A 14097-nucleotide genomic window follows, 5' to 3' on the forward strand; every position below is an offset into this window, starting at 1 on the left:
TTTAATGTAAATTTGGTCAAAGTTTTCAAGGTTTGACTTCTAAGAAATCTAATATGCAAAGTAAAAAGGACCGGAGGGAGTATAACGATGATTTTAATGGTATTGTGAATGTTAATAATTTTTGTATACACTTGATCGATGTTGGAATAGTTCACAGTTGAGTGTCATTAATTAACTGGGCAGAGCTGCATAATTTATGCACTTCCGTTGCGTCGGCACGGCTCGCACGGCGGGTCTTGAATTACGGCCAACTGCGAGCTCCATTCATCATGTCTGAGTATGACACCATCAACAGTGCGCCCCAGGAGATCTAGACCTGTGTCTACCTGACAATTAATCACAAGAGAGCATTGAAAAGTTTGTGGTGCACAAATTGTAAGATATCTGAGGTTAATTAATAGTCGCATTCAATACTTGCAAGGAGAGTTTCTCATAAACAATACAGTACCAACCAATCTGAAATAATGCTACGACATCTGTACTAAAATATAACATGTTTTTGTTTAGCCTAAAAAACGTCTTATATTTAATTTTGATATGGAGGGAGTACAACATCAAAATATTCCATCATCACGAGCTGGGCCGCCGCTCGAGTTACCTGTGGTTAGATGGTTATGTTTATTCTTTTTGTGGTGACCCATCAGGATTCAAATTCTAAACTTGACATTGATGCTCATATTTTTAATCTTTTCGCCGCTGTTCCTTCAGCGGAAAGAGACGTTCCCGACTGACTACAAGGCCCTTGTGATGACTTCATCAATCTCAAGATGACGCTTGTGATGACTTCATCAATCTCAAGATAGTTGTGCTAGCTCATTCTCTCGGGAGCGCTTATAAGAGTAAGGTGTACGTGCGTGCGTTTATTACGATGAGTGTATGGATGTATACGCAAGCGACTTCGATCTTAGCATGTTATAGAGAAATGAATATTTGAAGCTGAAGGCGAAGGAAACAAGTAGGCTGTGTAGAAATGGTACGTGTATTTAAGCGGGTGAAGCTACTGGGTCGTAAACGTGCGTCACGTCGGCACAGCTCGGCCGCATGCATCACACTCCAACGTTTGATCAGACGGTCCCAACAAAATTGCGGCAAGCTAGCCAGCCAACCGCGAGCAAAGCTAAGCTAGATCTGCTTCATGCATGCACGCGTGCGTGTCTGACACCTTCCACTCCATCGGCCAGGGAAGACGAAACAAAATAAAATGAGCAGTGCTATTCCTACGTAAAGTTTTTACAAAAAATTTACGTATTCAGTCTAATGACGGTTAGCTATATAGATAGGGTATTTACGATCAGAAATATACTAGTGCACAGATTGTTCGTACTAGGAATTTAGTAGGAGCAGCATTTTCGAAATAAGATAAGACGGCAGGTTTAGTTACCAAGCATGTCAAACCGGCATCAGCTTAGTTTTTTTATCAGGATTTGCCGTACTTGCTAACTAAATATATTACCTTCACCGCGGCTATCATAAAAAAACATTCGATTTGTCGCAGCGCAATAACATTACTGCAATAAAAACACCCAATATGGAAAAATATAATATATTTTTTTTGCGGGATAAACTTCCGATCTATTCATCTTCGAGAACAGCAACCACCGCCGATGAAGAGTGTAGATAAGAAGGATCCAACCTGAAGACGCACGAACAAGGACGAACGACGAATAGATCCGAGCAAATCCACCAAAGACAGATCCACCAGAGACACACCTCCACATACCCACCGACGATGCTAGACGCATCACCGGAACGGGGGCTAGGCGGGGAGACCTTTATTCCCTCTTCAGGGAGTCGCCGCCGTCTCGCCTCCCTGAGTAGGACACAAACCCTAATAAACCTCAAAAAAATCTAAAAACGGAGCCCTCCCACCGGCAAGGGCCGGGATCTACTCCGCCCCCGTGACCCTAAGGCCACGGGAGACGGGACGGATCGGCGCCGGCGCCGGCGGGAGGCAGAAGAACCCTAGCTTTTTGGGTAGACGGCGGCTGGCTAGGGCGTCTTAAAATATAATTTGGATAGCTGTCCACCTGACACTATGGATAGAGTAGTCAATGGTCTAGGACAAGTATGAACCAAATTTATGGTATTTTGATTTACACCGTCCCAAAAGAATGGAATGTCTTTTTTGGTTTTTCTTGTAAAAGGTTGGATTCTTCCTGCAAAATTGGCTATGAATCGCCTGATGTATGCCAGGCGTCCTTGAAGCGAACGCAGCTCCTTAAGGGTCACGCTCACGCACGGTCTGGACTTGCATGATAATACTGTATACATAACCATTTGTGATTCTTGCAGTGTTTCGTAAGCGGTCATCTTTATAAGTTTTAAAAATTACACGAGCATACGAGTGTATCCACCCTGTTTTGTGCATTTTTCTTTAGAACAAAAACATAGTACCAGCAATAGAGATACGGACTTTTCCACGTATGGCTAGCTCTATATATACGGTGCCATCGGCTCGGTGTTTGGCTACGCGCGGTGCACGTACGGAAATCTAAGAGCATGTCGTCGTACAAGAGCTCACCGGCGATGCAACGGAGGCTTGTGCTGGTGGCACTGCCTCTGCTCCTCTCCTGCGGCGTCCGCGGGCAGGTGGTGCCGGCGGTGATCTCGTTCGGCGACTCGACCATCGACGTCGGCAACAACAACTACCTGCCCGGCGCCGTCTTCAAGGCCAACTACGCGCCGTACGGGGAGAACTTCCGGCGCCACCGGGCCACCGGCAGGTTCTCCGACGGCAAGATCGTCACCGACATCACCGGTACCATGTCCTTACATGCACAGTCATGCGTATATATCCTGCAACTGTCACCCTTAGTGTGTAACATGTTGGTGCAGCTGAAACACTCGGCTTTGAGGGCTACGCGCCGCCGTACCTGAGCCCGCTGGCGTCGGGGAAGAACCTCCTCACCGGCGCCAACTTCGGCTCCGCCGCGTCCAGCTACTCCGACGACACGGCGGCCATGTATGTAAGTATACAACGGCCACATCTTCAGAAGCAGCTTGTTTTGGACTACACGAGATGGAGACATGTCAGTGGGGAACACGGTTTTTTTTTAATAGTTATCAGCTGTGCGTACGTATTTATTTGTAGGATGCAATCACGCTGTCGCAGCAGCTCAAGTACTACAAGGAGTACAGGTCCAAGCTGGCGGCGGTGGCCGGGCGGCGGCAGGCGCGCACCATCCTCGCCGAGGCGCTGTACGTCGTCAGCACCGGCACCGGCGACTTCATCCAGAACTACTACCACAACGCCTCCCTGTCCGCCCGCTACGACGTCGACCGCTACTGCGACCTCCTCGTCGGCATCTTCTCCGGCTTCGCCAGCGTCAGTACTCCGACTCACCGACATCGCCAGCCTCACCTCGCTTCGCCTGCTCATCATATATGTACCTTATGTGACCTTGTTGTGGGTTTGGACATATTGCAGGAGCTGTACAGGCTGGGGGCGCGGCGGATCGGCGTGACGACGATGCCGCCGCTGGGGTGCCTGCCGGCGACGATCAGGCTGTACGGCAAGGGCCGGAGCGGCGGCGGGTGCCTGCCGAGGCTCAACCGCGACGCGGAGACCTTCAACCGGAAGCTGAACGCCACCGTGGGGGCGCTGCTGAGGCGGCACGCGGGCCTCAAGGTGGCCGTCTTCGACATCTACACGCCGCTCCGGGACCTCTCGGAGAGGCCCGCGGCGCAGGGCTTCGCGGAGGCGAGGAGGACGTGCTGCCGGACGGGGAAGGCCGGGACGAGGGTCTACCTCTGCGACCCGGCGACGGCGGCCGGGATGTGCCGGAACGCCAGCAGCTACGTGTACTTCGACGGCGTGCACCCGTCGGAGGCGGCCAACCTGGTCGTCGCCGAGTCCCTGGTGTCGGCGGGCATCGACTTGCTCACCTAGTAAGCGTGAGGCAACAAGGGCGTGCGTACGTGCAGCTGCAGCTGCAGCTGCAGCAGATCGACGAACTTATCTGCCAACTACTAGTAGTGTACGTGTATCCATGAGTGTAGCAATTAATGCTTCCAATATGTTTCCTACAAAGTGTGGGCCCTTGTTGCTAGCTATGTAATTTGTTGAAAAGCATAGGCGCTGTTTGGTTCATAATTCCTAGGACTTTCTAGTCCCAACTAAAAAGTCCCTAGTCCCTAAAAAATCCCTCCTTGTTTGTTTTCAGGGACTAAAAAGTCCCTAGTCCCTCCCTAGAGGTTATTAAATGACCATGTTACCCCTAGTATACAGAAAAATAACAACCAAACAACACCATGGGGCAGCGGGGCAATGGGTGCAGGGTGGGGCATTGTTGGAAAAGTCTCAAAAAGTCCCAAAAAAAGACTCTCCTTAGAGTCTTCTTCATTTAGTTCCAAAAGCAACTTTTAGTCCCTAATAGTCCCTCCTGTTTGGTTAAAAAGTCTCTAAGAGGGGAACTTTTTCTAATCCCTACACCAAAAAGTCCCTGAAAACAAACACCCTCTGTGGAAAAATGTATGTTAATTTATTTTTCAACTCAAGTGAAGCTCTAGCTTTAAGCTATATATACTACTCCCTCTGTTTGCAAATATAAGATGTTTCTTATATTTTAATATAAACTATATATGGACTGAAATGAGTGAAGATGCGTCTATATACATCTGAATTAGAAGAAAGTTTGAACATCTTATAATAGTGAACGGAGGAAGTAGCTTTTTGACCGGGAACAAATTGTTTAGCTCTTGCATGGTTGTCTTCTGCTTCTTAGGGAAAAACTAGTATGCGAATTTGGATTCTGAAAGCATATACAAATTGTATCCAGTAAAATTGAACATGTCCCTGTAAAGGGATGTGTAGTTGCCAGTTTATCATATGCACAAGGAGATGCATCTAGTGCTACCGTGGTCCAAGCAAAGGCAGTGTAACAAAATCAACAGAAAATTTCCCCAAAAAAAGTAGTCTGGCTCTGGCAACAAGTATATATATGTTGTTACAAACTTCCAACTCATCTCATACGCCAAGAAACAAAAGGCAAACTTTAGTAAATAACCCATAATCCGAAACCCAGAGTGCTCTTTTTTTTTCAAAACATTGGCATAGGAGCACTGCCTATCCAATTAGGAGTGAAATAACAAGGTTTGGCCGAGGGATATGTACACTTGGGCTTTGCCTAGGAAAAAAAGAAAAACGAGCTCAATTAACCGGTAAAAGTATACTAGTATTATAGCAGAATTTCAATATGATACTATTCATAGCTGGATTTTTGTTCCTTGTTTCCAACATGTGAATCAAATCGGAACTGAATCTGCATGATTGATATATGTTGTGCCAATCTACATGACCTTTTTGAAACATTTTAGCTGTGGCACCATGACCTGGGAGCACGGTAGCACCTCAAGCCATAAGATCACTAATAGATATCTTCTCAATTGACACTGAAAGGGAATTGTAGCTACAAACCATATGCTTCCCAACTGCCAGAGGGAAAGGCGCGGTGTTGCACAATAAATCTTCCCTGGAATTCACACCACAAACCCACAAGTCATGTCTCATTGTACTTCTCTTGGTTGTTTGTATATGGCTCCGGAGATAAAATTGGGGTTTCTGCTCACATGACGCCATCACATCTCATTTTGTCTTGCCATGCCTAGTAAGGAGTACCGACAAAGGTGAGGTCTCTCCTCTCTAGCTCCGGCCCGGGTACAAGGGTCTCCCCACGGCGCCTCATTCCTCTTCAAATAAATGTCTGGGTGCTAGTGTCCTGTGGGTCACATTTTATTGGGTAACTTGGCATATATGTGGGATCTGACCCTGAGGATACTCACTCGTCTTCGAGAACCAATTCATGTTCTTCAAGGTGAAAACCATTGGTTTGGCCATCAATGATGGATTCCGCAACGATATTTTACGTACTTCATTCCCTTCTTAAAATCTACAAGGACATGCCGGTGTCCCATCTACCGGCCCCTAAGCCCCAGGATGAGAAGTCTTGCAATTTATAAAACCCTTGATTTGGCCCCCTCTTTTTTCCATATATTTTTGCCATCTCCTTGTTGGTGTTTTATTGGAAGATGGTAATATATTCACTCAATGAAGGACATTGTAGGTGTTTTTGACTTTACATTCACTCAATGAAGGACATTTCATTTTTTCTTTTTACAAACCGATTTGTTCGACTTTGATGCATATGTCATATTGTACAGTTAAATTGAAGGTTGTATCTTTACACAAGTCACGTCCATAGTTCCAATGATTCAACACAATAATATGGTGTTATGGCGCTGCTAGAAGGAGGGCGCGAGAGGGCCGGCCGGGGGCCTTTGGGCTGGCGGTATAGCCCGTTAGTCTAGGCCATTAGGCCCATTACGTACTCTAACATATGGACAGCCTAACTTAATTGATAACCCATGGTCCACTAACTGCTTAATCCATAATTCACTCTCATACAACTATGCGCCGGTGCATGAGCCGTACCAGTCCAACTTGTTGGATCGCTATGCCTATGCAGGTAGGTTCCAGGGCGTCTTCAGTGGTGCTATTGTGTGTTAACGATACCCGAACATGCAAGGCTGTACCATTAGTTGATTGGCACAATAAAATTCACTAGATGAATGACATTGAAGTACGACGTGTGAATCTTGTGCTTCAAACATTTATTAAACATCCAACTCCACAATTATTTATACTTGATGTGTGAGATCTATATGTAATTTTTTTCCGCAAAATAACAAATGCAATAGGTTTTAGCAACTGCCTCGTAGCACCATTATTAGGTTTTAGCAAGATATGTACTCCCTCTATTCCTAAATATAAGTCTTTTTATAGATTCCAATATGGACTACACACGGAACAAAATGACTGAAGCTATACTCTAAAGTACGTATATATACATCCGTATGTAGTCCCAATTAAAATCTCTAAAAAGACTTATATTTAGAAACGGAGGGAGTAATTTCTACTGCAAGACCATAACAAACAGAACAACCCTTGATCTAATTTGATAAATCTATCCTACTATACATTAAAACTGAAGGTAATGTATTTACACAAGTCAGAACCATACGTTCCAATGGTTCGACATATGGCTGTCTTAATTGATGATTTATGGGCCACTCACTGCTTAATCGTATAGTTCCCTTGTTTAATTGCCACCCGTCCAGCTTGTTGCATCGCTATGCAGGTAGGCTCCAGGGCGTCTTCAGTGGTGCTATTGTGTACTAATGATACCCTAATTACCTACCTGCAAGGCTGTGCCACACTAACTGACTAAAAACAAGATGAACTTGGAGTAGAATTTATTAGATCGGCTACACAAAAGCATGACATTTTAAAAGTACTTTTGGTAAAAGAAATTAAAACTTTGATAATAACCTTTTGAAAATAGTTCAATCAAATACGGAAAAATTAATGTTTGTTTTCGACCAGTCAATCCATAACAAAAATAACAGTTTCATTGGGTTTGAAAAATTATTTTGCAATATAAGCAGATGTGCAAGATATCGGTGTCTTTTTCTTAAGACTGCCCAAAGTAAGTACATGTTTGAATGGCCGTCATCCATGTGTCGACGTCACTAATTAATACGGGTGAGCCTTAACCATGGGATATACAGTACAGTTAATGGTTCCTAGTCTTCCGGACACGATCGATGTGATGCAGCAGCTGCCCAGATATGAACGGTTACAAGTGGCACCGGTCGCTGCGTCCATTAATGTGCAACTTGTGCAGCCAGGCACTCTCCACAAACATATTTGGCACTGTGGTTGCAGATGCATTTTTCCTTAACAACCAAAAACAAGCAGCTACTATAATTGTGATTTTGATGTATTGTTGACTGGCATTTCGGCCACATAATATGTGCAACTTGGTCAGAAGAGGCTACTATTCTAAAAATTGATATGTATCCGAGTGTTGACTAACAATAAAAGGTCACCTAACCCGAAAAAGCAGCTCAGTTTAGGGCTTTCGAAGCATGCAAGTACGAACTACTCCCTCTGTAAAGAAATATAAGAGCATTTAGAGGAAAATACACAGGAGCTCCTGGGTGCTTCACACCCCTATACGAAAAATAATCGTAAAAAATACCAAAAAATCAAAAAAAAAAACTGAAATTTGGGGATATCAAACCTGGGTTCCCAATCTACTCCCGTGTGAAATTTCGTGAAATAATTCCCGAAAACGTATCCGTGGCGAAGGAAATATTGTCCAAACAAAAATCTACCCAAACAGTTTTTTTCTATACATAGGAAATTTTTGTCTTTTTTGCCACGAATATGTTTCCTGGTATTATTTCACGAAATTTCACACGGGAGTAGATCGGGAACCCAAGTTTGATATCCCAAAATCCCAGATTTTTTTCAAATTTCTCGGTATTTTTTTGAATGAATTGTTCGTATAGGGGTGCGGAGCACCCGAGTGCTCCAAATCCTCGTCCAGCATTTAGATCACTACTTTAGTAATCAAAACGCTCTTATATTTCTTTACGGAGGGAGTACATAATAACTCCGGTTGTGCGACATTTAGATAAAAAGCAGTTATATCTTAAACTGAGCAAAGCCCCCAAAGTTAATGAATTGTACTTTCCAAGAAATGTAAGGCCTGTTTGGATCGTTTTGTTCTTTTCAAATACACCTGTAAAGAATACAGGTCTCGGCTCATCATTTTATTTCCGTCGGAGAATTGCTAAGCGGCCGGTAAGATACAGGTGTAAAATATACACCTCCGTATTTAATTACAACAAATCCAAGCACGGCCTAAAGTAGAGGAGGATGCAAACTTTCGAAATTTTGTATTCTCTCTTTTTTCTTTGCGGGAAATTTTGTATTCTCTATGCATACATATATAAAAATATTTCAGAAAAACTATGCCCTACAAAATAAACATATTATTATACTTTTGTCCATCACATCCAGATACCTTAATAATATAATCAGGAGGTAAGTATTGTCATTCATAACTTTTTCTACTTTACATATGTAACAAGAGAAGCATACATAAAAAAGTTCTCCAGCGTGGTCACAAGTCTACTAAATAGGCTGTGCAAACATATCAATGTCTTAGTTGACCATATCCAATCACCGAGTAACAAATTTGAAATACTATATAATTAAGAGGAAACATTAACTCAAGAAATTTAAATTCAGAAATAAATTACCTGGAACTGCTGTATGGCACAAATAGCACTAACAAACCAAATTAAACTATGATTCCATTTCTTGCGTCTGATATAATATATGAAGTTTCCTTAAACTTTGTTTGAGTTTTTCCTTCTTCTCAGTGGTCTGCAATCTGCACAGCAAAGAAAATGATAAAGTTCACCTACAAGGTTACAAATTGCTTTATAGGACCATAAAAAGGCAGGCGAGAAGAATGTATATTGAGGCCATTTCTATCTATTACAAAAGCAGTTTGATCACCCCAAGCAGCTCAAAGCTGCAATAATGCAACACCAAATGTTTGCACTGGAACTGGTACAGTGAAGTAGTTAGTGCACATCAAGAATAGTTGGCTCAGTAACAGCAGTGCAGCAGCAAGAGATGCAGAGTAGCATGTGCATGTCATGTAAAATATAGTACATCAGTGGCTCAGTCTAGATAGAAATAGCTAATATCTCTTGCAGACGGGTAGAAAATTGATAGTAACTGATGATAGCTTTACTAAACATAAACTGGTGACTACAACCATTTAATTTCTATAATTCAAACACAAGAATCTATATTTAGCCATGACAGAAGAAATGAACTGGAAACATCCGGAATGGAGTCGACAGCTAAATTTGCACATGAATGCAGTATTACTACTTTGCCTGGCCCAATTTATGTTTTGCAGATGCTACTTTACACTATCAAGACCTGACAGATGTTACTTTACAATATCTAAACCTGACAGATGCTACTTTACAACAATATCTACACGGGTAGAACTGATCAGAATTGCTTGTACAGTTGCACTGCTTGAATAGCTAGGACTTGTGGTACAGAATTCTGATAAGACTGACCAAGAGCTGAATGGATATGTTTTAACTCCACAGTTCACATCCAGCAGTACAGTCACCAGGAGACCAGGAACCCATCCGGACACAATCACAGTTACATAAAATCCCTGATCACTGCTATGAAGAGGGCTGAATTTTTGCGTTCATTTGAACGATAACGTCTTTGAATGCCTCACAACCATCAAAACTCTGCCCTTCATTAATCCAGTCTAACAATCTGTCACGAAGATCGATTACAAAATCTTTATCATGACCCGCCTCATTCAGAAATAAATTTACACACTTCAGCAGGTATGGGCCTGTCTTGGTTCTGAGTTGACTGACAAAATGACGACATGTATCTTCACATTCAAAGATCACTGCGGACATATCCTCAATAATGTCAAGCCAGCCAAAGATGAGGCATGCACCACTGAAAGCCGATCTTTCAGTAAAACCTCCACGACTGGATGAAAAAACATCATTACCAGCCTGATCTTTCCTTTTTGTCTGCACTTCCTTTGACTCCAGAACCAGACCAGTGCTTGCGTAGTGCAGAAGCACGTTACAGTCTTGCTCACTAATACAAGCAGAGGACACAAGCAGAACCTCTAGAGGAACCCGTAAATGCAGAAAATTAGGGCATGAGAGAGGGACGTCTAATTGTTCTGCACCTTGCACTTGACTGACAGCAGTTATGCGACAAAACTTCACACAGCGATCATCAAAATCTCTAATAAAGGAACTGACAGGGTTGGTTGACGCATGAAGTTTCTCTGTATCCCCAACTGTGGGTACGCGCAGTCTCCTCCGGTGATTTACTGTACTGCTATGGTGTGCATTACTTGGGCGCTTTTTGTTGTTCCTGGCCCAAGAATGTGATAACTCCACCATATTGTTAGCTAGCATCTGGCACTCATCAACATTAGAAGGGCATAACACCCATGAAAGGTAAAATGCTGCCTTCTGAGCAAGACTGATATCGCTTATTGATTCAGCAGTTTTCTCCTCAGATAATACTTCTGATAAATAACCTTGTGAACCTTCCTGGTGAAATAGTAGAGCACTGGCAAAAATGAACCAGTTAGGGAAGTTCGTAATTGTCAACCTGCAGCACCACAGAGCAGGAGCAACTAGCTTTGAGTTGAACAGCATGCTCAATATCTGGATATTATTGTTTGCATGTTAATAAGCATACCAGGCAGAACTGTATTTGAATTTGACCAATCCCTTTGATGGTTGTTTCATGCGAAAGTGTGACCCTTTTGATGTTTGTGATTGTATTTTCAATGAAGAGTTGTCACTGCTTGCTTTACCCAAGAAAACCATAGCTTCTATGCAAGAAACAAGATCCAAAAATCGTCTGCATGATATGGTTCCAGTTAGTATGGCAAGTAAGTCCCTTTGTTGGCTTGGGAAATAAGCATGTGTAAAGGGAAATTTCTGTCCCAGTTCCATGGATATTCCCCATCCCATAGGCTCGAGAAGAATATCTAATACTGATGATACCACTGCTGTGCAAAGTCCTAGCACAGAACCCATACCCCTGCAAACAAAAATGATATACACCAATAAGAAAAAATTGTAAAAGAGATCTCCACAAACAAGAAGCCCAGAATGTGTAATGCATTCAGACAACATGCAGAACCGTGTGGATCCATAATAGTGCCGTGGGTCTACCATTTAGAACAGGAGGAAGGAATGCTACAGAAGATTAAACAATGAACTCTCTGGTTAATAAAGTTTCCATTTACAGAAGATTAAATAACTAACAGATGATGAATTTCAAAATGTTACAAAACATGAATCTGTTAATTCAGCTTTGAGGTAGTCTAAATCCAAGCTTTGAAGAGTTCACTTGGCCATGCACATTACCCTATTTTCTAATAATGAACTTCAACTTTGCTAGCTGCATGCTCAAGACATACACCTTTAATTGTACCGTGTGCAAGTTTAATTGCAAGTGTGAAAATTATTCGAGATGCCAACTGACATAAACACAACAAACTCAGAGTCACAAACAAAAAATAGAGAAGCTAGTACAAGTATTATGAGGTGTCCAAGTTACGTCGCAAGAAACCATATATGGAATAATGATCGCATCTCCAAGAACGCTGGTGGGGAGCAAACTAAGCATATTACAATCACACGCCATGCTACCCGATCATGTAATTCTTTTCTCATACAAAGCAAAGGCCTTGTGATTGCTTCTCGTAGCATCTCTGAAAGATCATGTTTCAGAATTGATGGGTCGTAATGCCACAAAAGGGCCCTGCCACACACAAACGAAAAACAAAAAACAAATCAGTGAAATATGTAAAAGAATGGCAGGATTTTTTTTTCTCAAATCAGGCAACAGGATAAATGACCACCTGATGTAAGCACGGATAAGGTAAAAAAGAATGCCAATAACTCAACATTGCACTAGTGACAAAACAGTACGATTTTTCTGATAAGAGAGGGTTAAGATCGGTGTACATTTCTGGGATTCATGTTGGACTTTAGCATATATTGCCTTATTATTCTATATCATGTTCGCAGCCAAAACATCACTAGAAGACAGCTCAATGTAAACGAATATCATACAACATCCTTAAAGCTAATGCTAGTACTATGTTGGTCCATGTATAACTGTACCAAGCATAACTCGGCGGGATTGAGCCATCATTGGGAAGCACTTGATAAGATGGATGGGTTGTTACATCCAGAGAAATGGTACCCATCTCGCAACTGCTTTCTCCATCTTCTCTGTAATATGGCGAAGGAAAGAGACACTGGTAACGAGGGGATAACAGGGCTGTTTTCACAGCAGCATGCAACAGGTCATAGGAATGCCCCGCAGCTGCACAATAGAAAGTCACAATACATGAACATCAACACCAACACGTAACATATTGTTGACCTACAGCCTGAGGAAGTGAGGGGGGCGAACACAAAATTTCATGAAGTGAGCACTGAATTGCAAGGAATGTAGATCTGAATGTTAATTATACAGCAGCCTCCTAAAGTTCGTTTGAAAGTGGCAGCATTGCAGTCTACTGCAAGCTATTCGGGGAGAACAGAGGAAGGGGAGAAATCTCACCATCACGGCCCCACAATTTCTCGACGAGGGCGGCGCAAGAGCGGACCAGCTCGCGGCAGTCCCGGGGCGAGACGGAGCTCCCGACGCAGAGCATCTCGGCGCGGTCGTCGGTCCGGGCCACTCGGCACGAGGTCGGATCGGAGAGCGCGGAGACTGCGGTGCGGACGAGGCAGTCCAGGCGAGCCCTATCCACCTGCAATGCGAACGCACATCAGCACCAACCAAGGCTCGCAGGGAGGGCAAGGAGATTGGGGGAGAGGGGGGGATTGCCTCCTGTGGGTCGAAGCACATGAGGGAGAGCGCGGCGTCGAGGACCCTGGTTCCGGAGGAGGCAGGGGCGGCGGCGCGGGGGTTGAGGGCAGCCGCGAGGGAGGAGACGGAGGCGGAGAGTGAGTCGCCGGCCACGGAGGAGGGGCCCGCGCCGCCGGGAGGGCGGGAGAGGCAGGAAGCCACCTCGGCGAGCAGGTGCGTGAGGTCGTCTAGGGGAGGAGGCGCCATTTTTTGGGGTTTGCCGCCGCGACGGCGACGGCGGGGGGAAATCCGAAGCCTGGGAAGAGAGAACGGCAAAGTGGGCTTTTGTGCTTCGGTTCAGCTGGGGATGGGCTTGGATTCGGAAATCTACAAGCCCAACTGTCCAGGTGCGCGGGCCATCTCTCGAGGCAATTCATCGAGTGCCCGAAGTCCTAAAGCAAAGAGCCCGTGCACCATAGTGAAGGACATTTCAGAAGGTACGGGAGGAAGAAATGAAGCCATAGTGAAGGAGATCATAGCCCGAAAAGCTGATTTTGGGACATGCTTGTTCCGCTTTGAAAGTAGGAGGAGTAATTTTGAGGCACGTGCTTTAGCATGTGTGGTTTGGCACCCCGCACGACCCTGTAATTATCCCCATGAACGTTATGAGTTAATATATGGGGGTTTTACCTCAAAAAAAAAGCAAAGAACCCGTGCATTGCAATGAAGAAATGGATTTCAATTTTGATTCTGACCGAACCCTTCTCGTGCATTGGCGAAAGACGACAACTTGTCCAGCAAGGCGGGCATTTACGAGGCATCACCTAGGATTTGAACGTGTTGGTGATGGATGCTGA

General features: G+C 44.1%; 2 protein-coding genes across 5 annotated transcripts; one reads left to right on the top strand and one right to left on the bottom strand.

The window, feature by feature from the left end:
- Positions 1 to 2341: 2341 nt before the first annotated feature.
- On the top strand, positions 2342 to 4223 carry LOC123075300 (GDSL esterase/lipase APG). The gene is made up of 4 exons (XM_044497941.1): positions 2342 to 2758; positions 2836 to 2966; positions 3092 to 3325; positions 3428 to 4223. The coding sequence occupies exons 1-4, from the start codon at positions 2500 to 2502 to the stop codon at positions 3887 to 3889; spliced, it is 1086 nt and encodes a 361-aa protein (XP_044353876.1). The 5' UTR covers positions 2342 to 2499; the 3' UTR covers positions 3890 to 4223.
- A 5053-nt stretch (positions 4224 to 9276) lies between these two features.
- On the bottom strand, positions 9277 to 13565 carry LOC123080361 (uncharacterized). 4 transcript variants are annotated; one of them, XM_044503267.1, is made up of 6 exons: positions 13280 to 13565; positions 13010 to 13202; positions 12565 to 12769; positions 11996 to 12199; positions 11126 to 11473; positions 9277 to 11035 (listed from the first exon to the last, which is right to left on the bottom strand). In XM_044503267.1, the coding sequence occupies exons 1-6, from the start codon at positions 13505 to 13507 to the stop codon at positions 10066 to 10068; spliced, it is 2148 nt and encodes a 715-aa protein (XP_044359202.1). In that variant the 5' UTR covers positions 13508 to 13565; the 3' UTR covers positions 9277 to 10065. The 4 variants fall into 4 exon arrangements, 2 of the variants coding, with proteins under 2 accessions (XP_044359202.1, XP_044359203.1); XR_006438348.1 differs by having other exon boundaries at positions 10749 to 10993; positions 12088 to 12199; XR_006438347.1 differs by having other exon boundaries at positions 10779 to 11035; positions 12088 to 12199.
- Positions 13566 to 14097: the final 532 nt, after the last annotated feature.

The sequence above is a fragment of the Triticum aestivum genome, chromosome 3D, assembly GCF_018294505.1.
Source record: "Triticum aestivum cultivar Chinese Spring chromosome 3D, IWGSC CS RefSeq v2.1, whole genome shotgun sequence".
Classification (NCBI taxonomy): domain Eukaryota; kingdom Viridiplantae; phylum Streptophyta; class Magnoliopsida; order Poales; family Poaceae; genus Triticum; species Triticum aestivum.